Source organism: Phallusia mammillata, chromosome 6, assembly GCF_965637545.1.
Source record: "Phallusia mammillata chromosome 6, kaPhaMamm4.hap1.1, whole genome shotgun sequence".
NCBI classification, from domain to species: Eukaryota; Metazoa; Chordata; class Ascidiacea; order Phlebobranchia; family Ascidiidae; genus Phallusia; species Phallusia mammillata.
Genome location: NC_137257.1, coordinates 13915828 through 13935942, shown reverse-complemented (window position 1 = coordinate 13935942; position 20115 = coordinate 13915828). Strand labels below are relative to the sequence as shown.

The window sequence follows — 20115 nt, the reverse complement described above, 5'->3', positions numbered from 1 at the left end:
ATTGGGTTATTGTGATTTGATATTTTTTTAGTTTTGGAGTAGAGACCAATTATTTACCCCACTAGCCCCCCAAAAAGGGGAATTTTTTAAACAATGTCTGAATTGGATAAAATTTGGAAAGCTTGTAGAATATGCCATTTTTGGTGTTGATTCTTGTGTTCTGCCCTGTAGCCCAAACCATTACACCTGGCCCCCCAAAATAGGACAATTTTTTAAACAATGTCTGAATTGAATAAAACTTGGGCAGCTTGTAGTGGGTGCTATCTATGGTTGTTGATTGTTGTTTTCCAACCTGTAGCCCCAACATTTACCCCACTAGCCCCCAATGGGTGAATTTTTTTAACAAAGTCTGAATTGAATGAAATTAGGACAGCTTGTGCCATTTTCCAATAATAGCAGCTGATTGTTGTGTTTTAGTCTAATTTTTCGCTATTTACCCCTTCATTTTTCAGATAGAACATGCAATAGAAAAACCTTTAAAAATACCCAAATGGAAGAAAATTTAGATAGTTTGTACTCCACATAGCATGTTTGTTTATGCTCAGTACCAATCATTGTATTTGACCTTACAATACCAAACTTTCACATGGTTATTTCTTGAAATGCATTATTTACAACTTTGGATGTGTGGGGACCCATGAGTTTCTGCCTGCAGAAACAACTAATGTTACAAAAGACAGTGTGTGATATGGGACCCAATATAAAATAAGTGTAGGGAATATATTATTTTTTTCAAATAGGTTATAGTGTATATGCAAGGGCAATATGTGCTAAGCCACCCTTCTAGTTAAATGTTTGTATTTGGAATGTAATTTGGAAGGAGAGGGTGGTGGATGAGGAAATGTTGGTGGTCGTCGGGGTTAGAGATCCTTTTGTAGTGAAGTCCGATATGGTATTCTATGAGTTGGAGTTGGGGAGTTGATGCTGTGTCCAAGAATCTGTGAAGGTAGAGTAGTATTTTTTTATGAGAGAAGGAAGACATCCGCGTATAGGGGTATGTTGGCGGCGCCGTAACCGCCAGGGTTCGAATGGAAAGGGTGGGATTGTGGTGTCCTACAATGAAGGCTACCACAATGCCGTCGACTTTTTCTCGCTGCGAGTGGGCAAGGTAGTGTGATTTGGCTAAGTAGGATAATTTCGGGAGGAGAAGTGTTTTAGAATACTTTTAGAATCAAAGATAAGAAAGGGGTGGTATATTGACGAGGCTTTATGCCGAGGTTATGGAGGATGGTGATCCGATGGGAATGTTGAGTGTGTGGGTGGCTTCTTGTTTCCAGTAGATGTTGGGGAGAGAGGGGTCGTCAGGGATTTTTGGGGTGGCAATCGCTTCGGTTTTGTTGAGGTGGAGTCCAGAGATCTTTGAAAATTGATTGATTAGTCTGGAGGATTGGGTAAGGGATTCGCGGCGGGCCACCACCAGGGTGACGTCGTCCGCGAAAGCGATTGCTTTAGGTGTATGTCGGTATGGGGCGGGAGAGGAGTAGATCGTTGTGTGTTGTTGTATCGCAGCGAGTAGTTTGTCTAAGGCAGGGATCTCCAACTCAAAACCTGTCCAGGGCCACTTTTCAAATAAGCAAGGAGCCGCGGGCCACAGCGTCAACATACTTATTACCTATGTAAAATAGCACCCAAAATAACAACGTAACTTCGGTGTATTCAATGAAATATAAACTGGAACAATACAGAAAAAGGAAAGCATAATTATTTGGTTGCGCTGGATGTATGACAACGTTTTGCAGCGACGAGAGAGTCAATGTTGGGCCTTATTTTTCGTTGATTCGCTATTCTTAAAACGGCATGCAAATGTTCATCTGTCAATCGTGTGCGGAGGGCAGATTTATTTATTTTCATTGTGGAAAAAAACTGCTCGCAAACATACGTGCTGCCAAACATTGCAAGAATACGGCGTGAGTGCGAGAGTAACTTCGGGAATCTTTCTTCAGGCACGTACTTGTAAAACTCGGGAACATTCACTTCAGAATACTTTTCTTTTAACACGGTATCGCACTGAAGATCTACCAACTCCATCTGAAACCGAATGAACATTCACAGACATTGGAGTAGAAAAGAGCGTGAATTCTTTTTCCAATGCGAAAAAGTCTTGAAATCGGCGGTCAAATTCCTCATGCAGCGTCATGGTTTTATCTGCATATTGCTTCATGGCGCTATTCTCAACGTTTAGAGATAGCAGAGTTGGAAAGTGAGCGAAGTTCCCGACCTTCAACTGGGATGCCCACAACAACAATTTGCACTTAAACGATTTTATGGCATCAAACATGATTGTGACTAGTGATGTACCGAATCGGCTAAATTTCGATTCGGCCGAAACCGAATATTCGGCGGTTTTGCCGAATAAATTCGGCCGAATCAACCGAATCATTTGTGACGTCACGCGAATTCGTACCCTACGCGTTTGACATGAAAACATAAGTTGATCTACCAGACAATAAGTGCAGAATGGTTTTGTTTCGTCCTTATTTTAGTCCAGTGAGGTATAACATTGATTGCCAACCCGACAATGAATTACTGATTTTCGTCTGCAGTGGGAAAAGCGACAATGTGTTAAAAAATATAATGATTGACGCGATTTCGTTGGTACTAAGCAGAAAAAAACACGTATAACACTTTAAATGAGTGTTCGTAAAAGATTCGGTTTCGGCCGAATCGCAACAAATTATTCGGCCGAAACCGAATCTTTGCAAAAGTGGCCGATTCGGCCGAATAAATTCGGCAAACCGAATATTCGGTACATCTCTAATTGTGACCACCTTTGAGCGACCTTGTAAAAATGTATTCAAGTTGTTTAAATGTGATGTTAGATCACATAGAAATGCTAGGTCTGAAATAAATTTTGCTTCAGCAAGCTCCGGTATGTCGGCTTCTTTCAAAGCCAAGGACAGACCAATCTCATCCCTCAAGGCGAAAAAACGTTTTAGCACATTTCCGCGACTGAGCCAGCGTACATCTGTATGGTAAAGTATCTCACCATACTCACTTTCCATGGCTTCAAGGAATGATTTGAACTGCCTATGATTAAGACCCCGTGATCGGATAAAATTTACAGTTTTTACAACTACCCCCATAACATCGTGCATTTCTAACGCTTTACCACACAGGGCCTCTTGATGTATGATACAGTGCACGGCGTGAATCGACACACCCAATTCTAGCATCTTGTTTCGGAGAAGCCCAACCAAACCTATTCTTTCAGATCGCATGGCAGGCGCTCCATCTGTGACAACTGATACGAGCTTTTGCCAATCCAAACTGGCGCGTTCAACACACCTTTCCAATTCACGAAATAAATCCCGGCCAGTGGTTGTGTCTTTTATCGCAATTAAATCTAACAATTCTTCCGTAATATTTGAATTCCTGTCAACTCCGCGAACAAACACAGCACACATAGCATTATTTGTTATGTCTGTACTCTCGTCCAGTGCCAGCGAAAAACCTTCAAAGTTTTTTCCGATTGAAATGAGTTGTTGGTACGAATCATCTGCCAATTCTGTTACGCGCCGGGCAATGGTGTTAGCTGAAAGACTGATATCTTCAAAATGCTTAGACTTTTCCGGGCATAATATTTCACAGGCTTTTAACATACACTGTTCGATAAATTCTCCTTCTACATAAGGACGTGAAGATTGTGCAATCATTTCACTTATAGCGAAACTTGCTTTTACAGAGGCCCTTTTAGTTGCGACAACTTTTCTTCTCGCATTTTTCCGGTGTATGCATGGTATTTTTCTCTGTGTAATGATTCGTAATGTCGTCGGATGTTGTATTCTTTTCGAACAGCAATAACCGCACAACATATAAGACACTGAACCTTGCCATTGCAGTCACAAACAAAATACATCTCTTCCCACTTTTCTTGAAAAATTCGGTTCTCTGAGCTTTTTCTTTTTTGAGACATTGCGTATGGGTAATAATGCGATAATATGTTCGTACCGTAAATCCGTAAAAGCAAAAGTATATAACTAAATAATTGCAGCAAAGCTAGAACACGTAAGCTGCTATACAACTGAACAGTTTCTAAGAGTTGCGCTTTGATTATCAGACATAATTCGCATTATTTCATCATAATGAGACATTGTGTAATAATGCGAATCAATGAACCGGCAATTTTTATCATGAATTTACAGCGTGGTTTATTGTTTCATGAATTTTAGGCGAGTAAAACACACAAAAAGAGTTTATACTTTACAAGATATTAATATATGTGTTTGAAACTGCAAAGTTGAAATAACCTCGCGGGCCACTAAAAATTGCCCCGCGGGCCGCGTGTTGGAGACCCCTGGTCTAAGGCAATCAGGAAGAGTGTCAAGCTGAGGGGATCCCCTTGCCTGACGCCTCTCCTGATCGGGAAACACGTTGTGGCAAACCCATTGATGAGGGTTTGAGAAGAGGCGGTTGCGTGTAAAGAGAGTAAGTATAATTTTACGGGTGAGTTATTGATGTAACCAAGAAAAAGAGATAGAGTCGAATGCTTTTTGAAAGTCCAGAGAGTTGAAGGAGGAGTCCGAGTGGCGATTCAAGGCTTCGTGGTACAAGTCTCTGAGGAGGGATGTTGCATCTGAGGTGGTGTTGTTGAGTTGAGTAAAGTGATTGGGGGAAATGATGAGGTGGAGGAAAGGTTTAATACGGAGGTTTAGGGTTTTATTTAGAATCTTTAGGTCGGTGTTGAGGAGGGAGATTGGTGTGTAGTTGGTGAGGAGGGTGGGATCGTTCTTTTTGTGAATCAGGGTTATGTGTCCGAGGTTAAATTCTGGAGCGGTATAGAAATATTGGTAGGTGTAATTTAGGGCTTGGGTCAGATCCCAGCAGAGTGCGTAGAATTCGATGCTGAGACCGTCGGGGCCCGGGAGTTTTTTGACAGAGGGGAAGAGGGAGATTGTTCGTTTAATTTCTTGCTAGGTAAAGGTGTTGACTAGTTTGTTGGTTTCTTCGTCCGGGATTGGTTTCGCTGGTTGCTGAAGGAATGGAGAGGGAAGAGGTGGAGGAGGAAGATAAAAGTCCTCATAAAGATTTTTGAAATTAAAAGTATGGGAGAGAAGTTCCTGTGGAGAAGAGAGGGGAAGTCCGAGTTCATCTTTTAGTTCTTGGATTTGTTGGTGTTGCCGAAGGGGAGGTTTTGTCAATAAGATTTTGAAAGTGCGGGTCTGAAGAGAGGGATTTCATGAGCCGGGATCTTGATTGATGAAGGTGGAGGTCGCGGAGTTTGGTTTTTGAGGGTTTGGAACTGTTTCAGGTTTTCGCGGGTTGGCTGATGGGCGAGGGTTTGTCTAAGTTTGTCGAGTTGCTGTTGAAGGGATTTTATGTCGGAGGTCTGGGATTTGAAGATACGTCTGGAGTGTTTTTGGAGGAGGGTTTTAATTTTGTGTTTCAAAGTAAGCCAGAAGTCCATAGGGTTATTGTGAAGGGGAAGAAGGGTATGCCAGAGTGGGTAGAGGTGTCGGAGTTCTTGTTGGAAAGTGGGGTCTTGGATTGTGGAGGTGTTGTTTTTCCAGGGGCCTCTGCCCCTGGGTGGGGCAGAGACAAGGTTGAGGGTGAGAGTAACTAGATGGTGGTCCGGGAAAAAGCATAGATTAAACGTGTGCTGACGAGGTTAGAGGGGAGGGGGGATATAGAAACGGTCCAGGCGGGATTGGGAATTGTGAGTTCTTCTGGAATACTTGCGGGAATTTGGATGAAGGGTTCGAAATGCGTCCGTAAGGTGAAAAGTTTCAAGAAGGCGAAGAAGATTGTGAATCTTTGGTCGGCTGAAGATTTGGAGAGTTGAGAAGAACTGCGACACCTCCGCGGGCAGAGCCCTTGTAAGGTGCCGAGTTTAAGAGGATGGGGCCGGAAGTCCATACGGACTTCCACAGGGATTCGGTATTGCGTGTAAGAGATAAAGGTCACAGTGTAAAGAGGCTAGATAACGGAACAAGGCCTGCCTTTTGGAAGCTAACCCTATGGCGTTTACGTTTAAAGAACAGACCTGTAGATACGAAGTAGCCATTGTAATAGGAAAAAAATATAAACAAGAATAAAAATATACAAAAAAAAATAACTAATTGATGTTGTGGTTAAAGTCCCGTAAATTGCATGCGCAGTCTGATTGTTCATTGCGTTTGAGTTGGTGACGTTTGCCGCACCCACATGCCAACAGCAGCCGCTGGCACTGTTCGTTCTCACATTTACTGATCTTATCGTAATCTTCCCTTTGAGCCCACTTCCCACATCTGCACTTGATGTGCCCTGTCCCACATAAGCAGGCCATGGACACATCGTCCGTATAACGAATTGAACAGCATGGTGTTTTTTTGCGGTGACTTATTGCTAGATCTCTTACGTTTTTTGTTGGTGTGTTCCTTGAGCTCAAGTCTTTCGAGGGGGTCGCGCGGGGTGCCCTTTGGGGTCGATGTTGTTGGTGGTGCTGGAGGTGTTGTTGAGGGAAGTGGGCTCTGTCGTTCTTGTTCGTGAGCCGGATGCTGCTGGCTTTGGTCTTGTGTGGTGGGTGTGGCTATCTCTTCTTGGGGGGAGTGGTCCTTCTTGGGGGAGTGCTCCTTCTTGGGGAGTGGTCCTTCTTGGGGGTGTGTCTTTTTTTGGGGGTGTGTTGGGGGTTGGTCCTCGCTCAGCTCCCCGGGACGAGATGGCATGCTTTCCCGGTGGTCGGCGACTTCATGTTCTTGTCGTTGTTGCCTGGCATTTTTTCTTTCAAGAAATTCGAGGAACGATGTACATTCCTCCTTATTGTGGCCAGTCTTCTTACAGAAGACACATTCTCCTGGTTGTCCGGTGTAGTGGACCGTGACTCCAAATTTGCCAAGATGGAGGGAACGTGGCAGATGGTTTTCTTCGAGTACCGATTTCTTCATTATGAAGATTATTTTCCCCAACGATTTCCCGAAGGGGTCGTTAAGCTTTCCACTTGCGGATGACTGCCGCGTTTTGTTCTGGCAGCTCTGCTATTGGCTGCATTTTTATTGCGGGTGGTACGTACGACATCGTGACCTTTGTTGCGTCCTCGGAGAACGCTGACGCGTACACAGCCTTTTTTGAGTCGGAAAGATTCTGAGCAAGGATCTTGGCGGTGATAGATGTTGGACAGTGGAACGAGACTTTCCCGTTCGGGGCCTGTATAACCCCCTCCAAATTCTGGCAGAAGTCAAACTTCAGATCCCGTAGAACTTGATAGATTTTTGGCGACCCAATTCACGAAAGGGATCCTATGGTTCTATAAAGGAAACCCCCAAACGTCGATCGCACCTTGGTATAACTGGACTAGTCAGACGACTACGGAAGAGGTTACCTTGCCACCAATGGGAAGAAGTTGTATAGTACATTCAGATGTAATTAACAGACAAATGTGCCTGGGAAATAACACAGGAACTTCGGAAAGGCGAAGATGGCAGGTGTACGGACCCAGAGGACTCGATCACAGCATCAGTGCACTAAGTCAAATCATTGGTGCAAACTCATAGTATGCAATGTACAAAGCAGCAAACTGGAAAGTGGATTTATGGCCAGCAGCCTGTTTAAACACACAAGAGGACAGTGGCCGAACACAACCTTTAGTATATATAGATGTAGCCTGGGACTAGGACACGATGGGTTATGACGATAAATTCGATGTCGGCTCACCAACAAACTGGGGATATCAAAGCGACCAATCAGACTTCCCTCTCACATGCAATCGAAGCATGACACGATACCAACTAGGAGAGGATATAACCACTATACCCATACACTTCGTGCAAAGAGATACTTATCAAACATGCAGCGTATCCGGATCAACTCTAAACACAACTGTAAAAAACAGTTCCGAGACATCGTGGTTTCACGTCACGACTGACACTCCACCATCAGGAAAGATAATGCTTACACAGATGCTTGTGTACGGGGAGAGCATAAAGAAGAATTTAACACGCACCGCTTATAATCACTCGCATGCCAGTTATGCAACCAAAACGGACAATTATGTGTGTATTCCATATACAATGAGTGCAGACTTCATATTGGCAAACCCACGTCGACACTGACACAGCACTTGAATTGTAATGTTTTGCTGTGCCTGTGCTATTTATTGTGTATATATACTATGCCACCTTGCTATTATGCTAGGGTTGCCATACGTCCGGATTTTCCCTGACATGTCAGGGAATTTAGTGTTTAAATCTGCGTCAGGGAGAAATGTTAAAATGTACTTAAAAGTCAGGAATTTAAGAACAAAAATTATATATACTATAAAATCAATGTACCAACAGAGAAAGTTTCTAGTAAACTACAACCGCGTCTATGCCATGAAACGTAAAGAGGTAAACTGGCGGCGCGCAGGTTAACGCACACGGTTACTTTTTCGTTTTGCAGTGTGTGTGTGTGCGCGTAACAATACCTGTTTGTTACTAGTTGTCTAACAATACGCGTTAAATACGCAAATAAAAACCCGCGTCTCAAGAAACCACAGCATTCGATGCAACGTGGAATTGTGAGAAGTTTCATTTGCTTTAACTGTGTACCTCATATGCAAGGAACTATATAACAACAAAAAGTCGAATGTCGGGAGACAATAACAACGTTTTTATACAGTGGCATTTTATTTCAAATTTGAAAAGATGTTTGTGGCTTACAGTGTTTTTTTTCCTGAGTGAAATTGGTGCGAATGGCTTTTAGAGTGGTAAAGGTTGACGACCACTGATATATATGCTTATTGTTTCATTGATAGTAAGAGCAGTGAGCTTACCCTAAAAACTAAACAGAATCCTTCGCAGAAAGTTAATTGACAAGGATCAGAGTATCGTATAACGTTTTCTTATGTCGCCGTGCGTGTGACTTTCGAATTTTCGAAATTTATTTTATAATAGAAGTGTTTGGATCGCAAAAAAGGTTAACGCTGCGGTTCTCAAACTGGGGTCCGTGAGGCAATTTTGCGGTGACCGCGAAAAGGGTAATTCTATATTCGTATTTGGCGTCAGTTTGTGCAACTGAATAAGTTTAAGTGAAAGTCAGAATCGACCTGTCCATTGCTAAACAATAGGCTTTATTGCATGACAACTAACAAAAATGCAATTGTTCGCGCACAATTGTAATGTTTTTGTATTGTCTGTGATGTCAGATTTGAATCATTGTTATGCGCAATTTTGCATAACTAGTTTAAATCCTGCAATCAACTTTCGAGCTTAAGGACCATTCGAGCTTAAGGACCACGAGCCCTCGAAATAATGGCAATTGGACCGTTTAGAAAAAAACTAATGAAAACGTTTGAAAACCACTGGGTTAATGCAACTGAGGTAAATTTTGTCAGGGATTGTGTATCATAAAATATGGCAACCCTATATTATGCCACCCTCTCTACTATACCATTTTTGATCGTCACCAACTAAATTCAATAGAAAAAATATTTACAATGCCACCCCTTACCCTTGATACTATGACACATGAAAGTACAGTATTACTGTATTAACGGTCTGGTTATGGATTGAAAATTGGGCCTACTGACAACTATCGGTTTGAGCTCATGATGTTAAGAGGTTTCACGGCTTTGCAGCGGGTTATGTAAATGCCGTTCTCTGCTTGTATCACGGCAAAACTAACAGGTCTTGTTTGTTCTAGGCACGATCTATCCGTATTTTTGTAATAAATTATAATTTTACAACACAACGTGGCATTACAGTGCATTGTCATGTCACAAGGCTATGTTTAGAAACAACCCTCGCTATTATGCCACCCTCGCTACTATATATGCCACTTTCTCTCGGTCCCAAAGGGTGGCATAGTGTCGAAATTTGACTGTATCGTTGCATTTTATGTTGTGCTCATTCAATTACAATGTATAACGAAACTTTACCTTGTCCTGCAGAGGTTAGAAATATAGTCGATAATTATTATAAACCCGACCCAACGGTTACTGTCGCTGAAAACAGTACGAAGAAACTAATTCAGTGCCAAGAAGTAGCAGAAGTGTTTAACGATAAATGGAATATCAGGGGTGATATATGTCGGAGACGAGGAAATGGGCTCGAGCAGGATGCCCCACCGTCATGGGATATATATCGCGACCTCAGCAGAAAAAAGAAAAGAAAAAAGGAGTTGTATAATTGCTGCAAGGATTAGGAACGAGCACAAGCTACATAGCGGCCGTGAAGGAAATGGCCGCGTATACGCGGTACATGTTCAAAGTCACACAAGAGATTCCACCAGCACTTCTAGAAAAAGTAGCCAGCTAGAAAAAAATACTACACCCTACCAAAAGAGCAGATGGGCGACAGTAGCCGAGAAAGTCGCCGAAAAATTCGATGGCAAACCAAGCATGAATGCGTTTAAAGAGGCTCTGTTCCAGGAATGCCTATCAAGGGGTCGCATGGCAAGAAAGTTTGAGAAGCCTTGCTCTAGGTCAGGGATGGCGAACCACTGACCCGCGGGTCACAAAGTGACCCACCACGTGAATTCCAGTGACCCACTTGTAGTTTTAAAAAATTATACTGATTACTAGTTGTAGGGTTACTTTGCCAGATTGCCTATTGTCTTAAAATACAGATTGTCGAGTCAATTGTGAGGCAACAGATATGTTTATTTACACGTACAATTTGAAACGATTTGTTGTAACTTTGATGACGCTGTTTGGTTCCACATATTTATGCGAATCTTTGTTTTCTCACATGAATTTCATAAAATCAAGTGCCAGGAATCGTCTCAGCTCAGATATGACTGCTGCGTGTGTTAAACTGAAAACTACCTAGGATTACAAGACTTGCAGAAAAGATGCAGCAACAAGCATCTTGACATTGACATGTAATAAAATATGTGACCCACTTCGTTTTCTTTCCGAATTTCGATATCATGTTTGACCCATTCAACTAAAAAGGTTCGCCATCCCTGCTCTAGGTGGCCGATCAGGGAATTTAAACAAACCGGAATTCTTACATATAGTAGCGTCGTGAACTCTGCTAGGCAGTACAATGTTTATGTCACGAAACCTAAAACAAAAAGCACCTGATACCGACGTTCCACCAGTACTGCTGTTTACTTACATATACTTATCATTGTACTGACCCTTAATGGGTAGACAATTGAAACACTACCGTAGATCTGACTCCTACAGAAAAACTAAAGCTGTTTAACTAAACCTACAAGACGCCAAACTAAAGTAACATTCCTAAATCTGTATTTGACAAAGCATCTCACAACAGCGCCACTTGCGGCTGAATACGCAACACAATTGTCACCACGTCACCAATCAATTGTCAGATATCAACTCGAATGCAAAACTGATTTTAAGCCGAAAAGACGCTAACTTTTATAGCGCTCAGGTCACATGTCGTTATGAGTTGTAAAACAGGTACAGTTGTAAAACACGTACGCCCGAGAAGATTAATTAAGTTCTAAACCGTAATTATTCCTTAATTTGATTATAGAACGGCAAATGTAACATGGCTGGAAACCGATTTATATTTTATATTTAAGACGTGGTTCTCGTTAACACGTAAGAGAGCGATACAACGATATCCTTGAGTCAGTTTATGACCAGTGCGGTGATTAGAAAAGGTTTGACCGAGGCAATACGTCACGATAATTGTTATGCACGTAAACTGTTTTGAAATTAAAGCCCAAAGTCCGATACATCATCAACAACCGCTTGCAAGATCATTGAATCCCCTAACCTTTTAATCCTTTTTGCCATCAGTTGGTGCTGTGATAGGAATGTGGCTTCCATCAATACAGCCATATACCTGCAATGTACAAATATTGCTTTGACTGATTTCTTTAACATTTAAATTGGCCCTGCATACCTGTGGAAATTGATGGTTGTTTTGTATTCTTTCTGCTATTCCCCGAGCTTCAATTTCATCAGGCATCTTTACAAACACTGACAGTTTGTTGTCTATTGTCGTGTAAAATCTGAAAATTTTTTAATTTTTTTAAGCAATTGTAAACCGAAGACGTGCTTACACCAAAGTTGTCATGCCATGAGTTCACTTACAGTGTACGCCTCTCATTCTCGATGTTGTGATCAGATTTAAACGATATTTCGTATGCTTTTACTTGATGTTTTTTCAGGTTGACTTAAGAAAACCGTTTTCGTTTACCTTCAACCGTTTGTCATCTGGAGCATGTATATGCTACATAGGTCGACCGCGCAAAAATCAATTTTAAAGCGGTCATGCCCTACGTTCGCTATCATTTTAAAAGTTGGGATTTAAACGATATTTTGTAGGCGTTTACTGAATGTTGTTTAGAGTCGACACAAAACCGTTTGCATATACTTCAAGCCGTTTGTGATCTCAAACACTTCAAAGCCCTGTACTAATGAAAATAATGAAACACCAAATGCACAGTGGGGACAACACTTTGTTGATGGAAAAGGATTAAGCATCTCATAAACCCAATTTCTACATCATAAATTTTTCTTGTTTGGTCTCATAGTTACATGATATCAGAAATATATGCAAAGAGGATAAATAATTAGATTCACAGCAATCAGTTGATTGGTCATTAAAAACCTGCATTTACAAGTACTTCATACTAAACAGGGATCAAGCAAACAGACTAAAACGTAACAAAAAAGGTGAAACAACACTGTACAGCTGCAAATGTTATGTTTTGCTGAATTGCCAATACGACACAGGGAATATACACTGTCTACAAATCTATACGTTTATTTTTTCGAAATTTAATTTAATGTCGCGCTAAATAAATAAAGAGTGAATGCCATTGAATCGAGGTTCACCCATAGTAGAACGCAGGTAATGTATTTTAATGCACTGAATGAACGCTCACTTGATGCGGTTGTGACTGGAAAAGTCGCAAATATTTGTAGCAATTTCGAAATGCAGTGAAATGTCTGCAGTTCACTTGCTGCTTTCAACACATCAATGATATATTCGTTGGTTTGACTTCTTGGCGCTTTTCGGCCCATCGTGTCTTGACAGTGTTGCTGCAGTCTTGTGTGAGCGCTTTCTGGACAAACAGATCGTATTCTAAACCAAGCAATAGTAAAGACAACACTTCGTTTCTGACTGACTCGTCTTTGGGAGATACTTTGTCTGCCATTGCCTTTAAAGCATTCAACGATTCCTGGGGCAACTGCCGCCGGCGAAACAAATTAGCGCGCATCTAATGCAAAATCACGTCGCTTTTGTTTAATTTTCGGACACGTTCAATGATCTGTTCGTAAGACAGATCAAACACGCAGCTTTCCCTGCACTGACCAACGCAAGTCGTCGTCAATGGATGTGGCGCTTTACTTCCTCCGATGCCTTTACGCTGTTGCAGTACGATTCAAACTGCGCAATCAACCCATCTACGTCCATTCCAGGCGTATACCGCGGAGGAGTTATAAAAACGTTAAAAGCCATGTTAAAAAAAAACTGTAAAACACTAAAACCATACTAAATTGAGTTCTCACCACAGAGTGACCACCTACAAGCGTAGCCGGGTCCTGGCGTGCTCGCCAAATGTAACCGAAATTAGTTAGGCGAGATAGTTATCTTTTACTAAATAAAACGAGCTTACCCAACCCTAACCACAATTATAGCGGGATCACCGCCCCTAGCTTGGTAAAAACCAGGTCACCCAGTGGCGTAGCAGCCACTTGGCGGTTCTGGCTCTGCGCCAGGGGCGGCAGGCTGCAAGGGGGCGGCAAAATGACTTAAGACTTGTAGATTAAAGTCAATATTTTTCAAAAAACGTTTTTTGTTCTTATAAAAAAGGAAATTTTATCAGGATTCTGAATCTATATGCCTTTTTTCATAATTCATATTATTTCTTTGTCAAAACTCACTTTAAAGCGAGGCACCTACAGGGGCAGGCCCCCCCCCCCCCCCCCACAAAATCACAAGCCAAACTACAGAAGAAATCTACTGGTACGGTATAACTCGTTGCAAGATGAAACTGTTATGATGCCAGTTGTAATGTCAAAAGGATATCGCTTGATCGATTTCGAGTGCTTGAACGAAAGTTTGAAAAGTGCTCACAAGTATGTTGATGGTAAGAAAATTATCAGTATATGCTAGTATAGACTAAATTACACACTGATCTGTTTTATCAACCATAACCTAGTCAAAATTTCGAAGATATTATCGCTGATTTTGCTTCGGCGAAAGCTCGAAAAGTTCAATTTTAAGGCGGCTATTGATCTTTTATTTGCCTAATACATTTGTTCTCCATTTTTTGTCTTTTACTTTTGGCCTTAACGCTGAGACAGTGAGGCTTCTTTCTCGAGCAATATAGAACTTCTGAGACGCGGCACATTATTTGTAATTATTTTTATTAAAAAGATTGCTTGAACATGAAACTATTTCAAAGTTTGCTGCAGTCTACTTAGGGCGGCATTTTCAACGAAAGCCAGGGGCGGCAGCATATGCTCCTACGCCACTGGTCACCCTGCACTAACGGCTTACCGCTAAAGCCAAAGTTGAGAGGGCCTCAACTAAAACAAGTTTAATAAAACATACAAAGGCGAAACATTAGGTTACGACAGAGCGCCTTTCAATGTTCCAATACGATACACTAAAACCACAACGCTACCACGTTTGTCCACCGCACTCACAACACGAGGCCCAAGCGAGAACTGCCCCAAAACGAAAACAAAACATGGCAGTCACAAAGTCACGTGATCGGAGCACCCAATTACAATGCACAAGCGCGACACGTCGAGATGTCTAATCGTTGGTGCGAGACAGCAATTGATTAAGGAAGCGAACGAAGCGGTACATGAAAACATGTCAATAATACAAAAAGTGAAATGCAAATACAAAGCTAAATCAAAATGTGCGTGGTAAATGTTAACAAAAGTGTGTGGTAAATATTAACAACAAATAAACAAAGAGTGAAAATCATAAGAAATACAACTGCGAAAATAAAGCAACAAACCTTTTAAACCTTAACTCAGTGGTTCTCAACCTTTTTTGCTATGCGACCCCCTTCAGAGATTTTCTAACACAACGCGACCCCTTTATACACGCACACAAGAAGTTTAACTACCAGAATGTGTTGATTGTGTTCATCACACATTTGCAATCTAACGTGGCTCCGATAGTTCGGCGTTTTGCTGTACTCAAGAAAACCCTTAAAATTGTGTTTGTGGCTCATTTTCACTAACCATTTCACTATTTCGTGTTTTTTATGTTAAGAAAAGCCAAAAACTGCAATTATAGAAGTATAGGCTACAATCGCAAATATTGTTGCGCCCGTGACAACCAGGCGGCAGTCCGAGAACTGAAAATTGCCCTTTGTCGTTCACGGGATTCGAACCCAGGATACTCCCGGGGACGAAACCGCGCCAGGCCATTCGGCCAAGTTTCCTGTTGCGCCCGTTCTAGGTCAAACAATCGTGTGAGTTACTATGCTAAACAGAAGTCACAGGGAAAGTTTTTATGCTACTGATAAAATCATTCCGAGTTGAGTTGCGTCTTCGCGACCCCCTCAAAAGTGCTTGGCGACCCCCAGGTTGAGAAACACTGCCTTAACTATTACAAGTGCGTAAATAAGATAAAGAAATGTTGCGCAAGAAAACAACGAAAATAACAATGTGTGTACGCGCACATTACAACATAACAAAGTAACGTGAAAGAATAAGTGAAAATAAGTGTGTGAAGGTAAAGTATTCAAAAGACGCGTCATAAATAAAACGTGATTAAAATTCGCCACACATTTCATCAACAATTATTCCTAAAAATTTAATAGATTTGACCTGCTGCAAAAAAATGTTAAAGGGCCCCGGCAGCGGCGATGTGACTTTTTCTACATTTTAGCCATTTAGAATTGCCATAATTCAGGGAATCCGAATCACTATTTTTTTTTGTCCTATGATTTGTCGTTTTCGAGATATTCAATCAAACAATGAGCTCTCGAGCGACACCTTGGTTTAAAATGCAGCAGCGATTGTTACGTCACCTCGTACCAACTTCTAACAATGGCGTTGGTCAGCTGTTGTTTTTGTTGCTTGTTTTACCTTTGATGCGTACATTTTTTTTACTGTTTGCAACTGATAAAATTAACGTAGACACTTAGTTGACAGTTAAGGAATACATAACAACTGTTTGCTTAAAAAGGTAGGTGTTTTGTTGTTAGCAAAAGGTATTTTTCACGTAACAGTATTATTGTAGGTGTTTATGTACTAACTGTGTGGTAATGGAGGAGAGAACATCATGCGTTTGTTGCCATGAAATTAGTAAGTGCAACAGCAGTTAGCCAAGTTCAACGAATATTCTGAGTCGAATCTGCTTTGTATAAATGCACATCCTGGATTTGAATATATGTCTCAACGTGTATGCATTAGAAGCAGCATATTATCGATTTAAACGTCAATTCGGAAATCATGATGAGGGTAACACCCGTCACGAGTAAGTTTTACTTTACTGACTACTAACATGCAATATGCCACCAGCAACCTCTATGTATTCAGGCTTCACAGATATACTGCCTACAGAAAATTTGTTGAATGGTGCTGGGGAAGACTTCAGAGTTACGTTGACTGACAGCCACTTGTCAACTATAAGTTGTGAATTCCCTTGTGACGTTGCTGCACAACAATACATGTGGTTGCATATGCTTTTCACCCAAGGTCCCAACTCTTTGCAATAGGCTTTGTTAGAAAGTGCTGTCAGTTTCTTTTGGATTTCTATATTCAAAACCATAAACACAAATATACTGGTGTATGCACATCTTCTATTTTCATCATACTTGTAGCTACATGCCAAACATAATGTTTTGTTTTTGACGATTCTTCACTAATCTATTTAATGATTTGTGGATGCCTGTCAGTCACAAAGGCTTTAATAAACAATCCTTTGCTTGTGATGCTTTCAATGCATCCCAAGAATCCTTCTTTTCCCATAGCATTGCTGTTTGCCACTTCACTGCCCTAGAAAATATTATGAAATTACCAACTGAGTACCTGAACAAGGTTAATAGCAACAACTTTATTGTTGCAAAGATCCATCATTGTGTATGTACCAAATTTAGCTGAGTGTCCAGGGAAATCTGCAGTTAATTTACGTCTGGTACACCATTTACGAATTCGTGACTTTTCCACTTATTTGCAACAGAGAGCAGTACAATCTTGAGCCACAGTCACAAGTGAAATAATTTTTTTTTCTGGTGGGTACTGTGGCACCTTGACATTTCGGGCAAATTTTTAAGAGGTGAAGAAGTTTTCTTTTGCACACAATGTATTTTGGTTCATAGCTCAGATTGGGTGGTTCCCGACATGAAAATGTATTGATATATCACTTTTTTTTCTCATAACCACACTTTTTTGTTATTACCAAGTAAATGGAATGACAATAAACTAAATTAGTATAACATAATGGTAATATTGAAGACTATAATGTTAAATGAGATTATGTCACAAAAAAATTAACTAAAGCATACCATACGCTGTGTGACTACTTTTCTTGCAGCTGCTCTGATTGCCATTTCTTGCTGAAGAAGAATGTTCTCATGAATACATGGAATGGCATTTGGCTTTAACACCACAACTTTGCCATACCCCTGTCATACTGCAATTTTCTTGTGAAACATTCATCTGTGAAATGTAGGCTACAAAGAACACTGCATTTTGTTGGTCCCTTTCACTTTCTCTTCACGTTAACAAATTTAATCCAAGCTGACCGCAATCGCTTTATACTTGGAAAGCGAAAAAGTGCCATATTGCTGGCCTTTTGATTTCTTCTCGAATAGCAACCATACACAGAACACACTGCAGGCATTTTTGCACACTTTTGAGTATAAAAATGAAAGCAATTAAACACCAAAATACCTAAACTGACTAACGTAATTGGCGCCGCAAAATATTATACAACCACCGACAACAAACAAGCTCCAAACCAAGTTGGTACGAGGTGACGTCACACGACGTTTGAGCTAAGTGACAAAATATCCGCAAGGTGTCAGTGTTTTTAGATTTAAAACGTAAATATTTGACGAATAACTTCGATTTTTGTGGTTTTAAACCTGGAATCGTGTTTATAAAAATACGACAAACAACATATTAAAAAATAATTTTCCGATGCCGGGGCTCTTTAATGTTGAATTTGGCAAAATTGATCATTGGATGCGAGCTAACAAGCTGTCTCTTAACTACAAAAAAAACGAAGTTTATGATATTTAAAAACAACAGACTGAACCTTCATTCCACATTCCAAATAAGATGTGCACAACACTCTATACAAGAGGTACAAACAGTAAAATACCTAGGTGTGATATTTGATAATCAACTAAACTTAAGCTCACATTCAGTTACTTCGGAAAAAAATAAGTTATAGTGCTGGCATACTCGCAAAATTAAGACATATCATGCAATTTCCAACCCTTCGAGCCATATACTACTCACTGGTGCACCCATACCTTCTGCATGGGATATTAGCTTGGGGTTTTGCTAATAAAACCAATTTGCAACCACTAACATTACTCCAGAACAGAGTTCTTAAAATTATTACTCACAGCCTATATCGAACTTCACCCACACCCCTGTACAAACAAACAAACATTATGAAAATAACGGACATTCATTTTACAGAGCTAGTCAAACTTGTGTTTCCTTACAAAAATAGGGCATTACCTGAAACTTTCCACCAATTTCTAACACCCATACAAGACATTCATAAACACAACACCAGATTGGCATCAATACACCAGTATTTCCGCCACCGTGTCTCCACCACAAGAGCACAAAACACCATATTCCATGCAGGACCCAAAATGTGGGACACTCTGCCTAGTGTGTTAAACATGTGGGTTTGCACGCCTTTAAAAAGAAAGTGAGAACCTTTCTTGCTGCCAGATACGAAACGTAAAATTTGTGTTGACATGCGTCCTTTACCCACGTGCTTACTCAAAAACGCCTCGTGTTGTTTTGAAATGATTAATCTCATGTGTTGCCCCAATCTAGCAATTAGACAAATATGCGTGTTCTTTTCAATTTGCCCTCGAGCCTCGCAATCACCATTGACAACGATTCATGCAAATCATTGTTCTAGTTCAGCGGTTCCCAACCGGGGCCCATGGCCCCCCAGGGGGGGCCACGAAGGTCTCGCTGAATCGGAAGAACCTATCAACCAACCGGTGCGAACTTTACCAGTGTCAAGCAATTAAAACAACCATTGGGAGCATTGTAACGTTAACTAAGGCATTGTCCATTGTGACGTAGCCCCTTTTTCTTTTCTATTGTACTCGTAATGAGTTTTGCAATTCATTTTTGTAATCGTTTTCATCACTAGTACAGTCCGTTTGTTCAAGCAACCACTTCGTATTTAATCTCTACTTCGACATTAAAGCCAGCGTGGGTGCTGATACTTGGTATAATTCGAATTGCCAGCGGGAAATATAACTACCGTTGTATATGCTGGATCATACTTAAACGATTCGGGAACTAAGATCGACTTGCAGTTTATTAAATTTAATCCAAGTCGTTTCAAGTTGGTGGTGTCCGTGTTCGAATTGACTATTCAGCAACTTTGCTCACACAGGGATCGACAGCCGCGGCGGCTCTTTGATCCTTCTGATGCGTGTTAGTCTTTAAAATTACCAAATGTTTTGATTACATTTTTTTGTGACGATTATGCCGAACACAAAGTTGAAAATGAAAAATGCATTGCAATAACATGAGTGTACCCGCTTTTATCAGCTACAGTTAACCACGTCTGTATACCATGAAAGTCTAAAAGAGGCAAACTGGCGGCGCGCAGGTTAACGCACAAAGTTACTGTTTCGGTTTGCAGTGTGTGTGTGCGCGCAACAATACCCGTTTGTTAATAGTTGTTTAACAAAACGTGTAAAACAAAAACAAAACATCATTAATGCTACTTGGGGGGATTCATTTGCTTTACTGCAGACAAGACTGATTTACTAAGTGTGTCTAATATGCAAGAAACTAGCTAACAACGAAAAGTCGAAAGTCGTGAGAGAAAAATGTTTTTGCAGTGGTATTTCATTTCAAGTTTTACAACGGCTTTGTGACTCCCAGCGCTTTTTTACCACTTGAAATTAGTCACAATGTCTCTAAGCGTGGTAAAGGTTGGCGACCCCTGCCTTAGCACAACTGCTGCATGTTAATCATTTAAATTTGTGCCTTTATTCTGTTTGAGAAATCAATACTTAACCTGATAGATATTTTTTAATCTAAATTTTAAA

At 40.8% G+C, this 20115-nt stretch overlaps 1 protein-coding gene and 3 long non-coding RNA genes across 5 annotated transcripts; 1 reads left to right on the top strand and 3 right to left on the bottom strand.

Moving 5' to 3' along the window:
* Positions 1 to 1218: 1218 nt before the first annotated feature.
* LOC145234314 (general transcription factor II-I repeat domain-containing protein 2-like) lies at positions 1219 to 3653 on the bottom strand. The gene is made up of 3 exons (XM_080099055.1): positions 2769 to 3653; positions 1880 to 2028; positions 1219 to 1357 (listed from the first exon to the last, which is right to left on the bottom strand). Exons 1-3 carry the CDS (start codon positions 3651 to 3653, stop codon positions 1219 to 1221), a joined length of 1173 nt encoding a protein of 390 aa, XP_079955181.1.
* Positions 3654 to 10667: 7014 nt separating this feature from the next.
* On the bottom strand, positions 10668 to 13388 carry LOC145232927 (uncharacterized). Its single transcript, XR_013860960.1, has 3 exons — positions 11963 to 13388; positions 11772 to 11880; positions 10668 to 11711 (listed from the first exon to the last, which is right to left on the bottom strand). It is a non-coding gene; the product is annotated as an uncharacterized LOC145232927 (long non-coding RNA).
* Positions 13389 to 15767: 2379 nt separating this feature from the next.
* On the top strand, positions 15768 to 16540 carry LOC145234755 (uncharacterized). The gene is made up of 3 exons (XR_013861343.1): positions 15768 to 16034; positions 16089 to 16325; positions 16397 to 16540. It is a non-coding gene; the product is annotated as an uncharacterized LOC145234755 (long non-coding RNA).
* Positions 16541 to 16576: 36 nt separating this feature from the next.
* LOC145234754 (uncharacterized) lies at positions 16577 to 18026 on the bottom strand. Of its 2 annotated transcripts, XR_013861341.1 has the most exons (3): positions 17474 to 18026; positions 17356 to 17406; positions 16577 to 16846 (listed from the first exon to the last, which is right to left on the bottom strand). It is a non-coding gene; the product is annotated as an uncharacterized LOC145234754 (long non-coding RNA). The 2 variants fall into 2 exon arrangements; XR_013861342.1 differs by lacking the exons at positions 17356 to 17406; positions 17474 to 18026 and adding an exon at positions 16939 to 17170.
* Between the last annotated feature and the right edge of the window lie 2089 nt (positions 18027 to 20115).

What these genes read in the sequence shown, in the direction of transcription:
- LOC145234314 (XM_080099055.1), bottom strand. Translation starts at nt 3,653, where the DNA reads ATGATTGCACAATCTTCACGTCCTTATGTAGAAGGAGAATTTATCGAA. An exon ending in TTTTACAAGGTCGCTCAAAG is followed by an intron (nt 2,029 to 2,768) that starts GTGGTCACAATT and finishes ATTCGGTTTCAG; the next exon opens with ATGGAGTTGGTAGATCTTCA. An exon ending in CTTGCAATGTTTGGCAGCAC is followed by an intron (nt 1,358 to 1,879) that starts GTATGTTTGCGA and finishes CAATTTTCAAAG; the next exon opens with ATCTCTGGACTCCACCTCAA.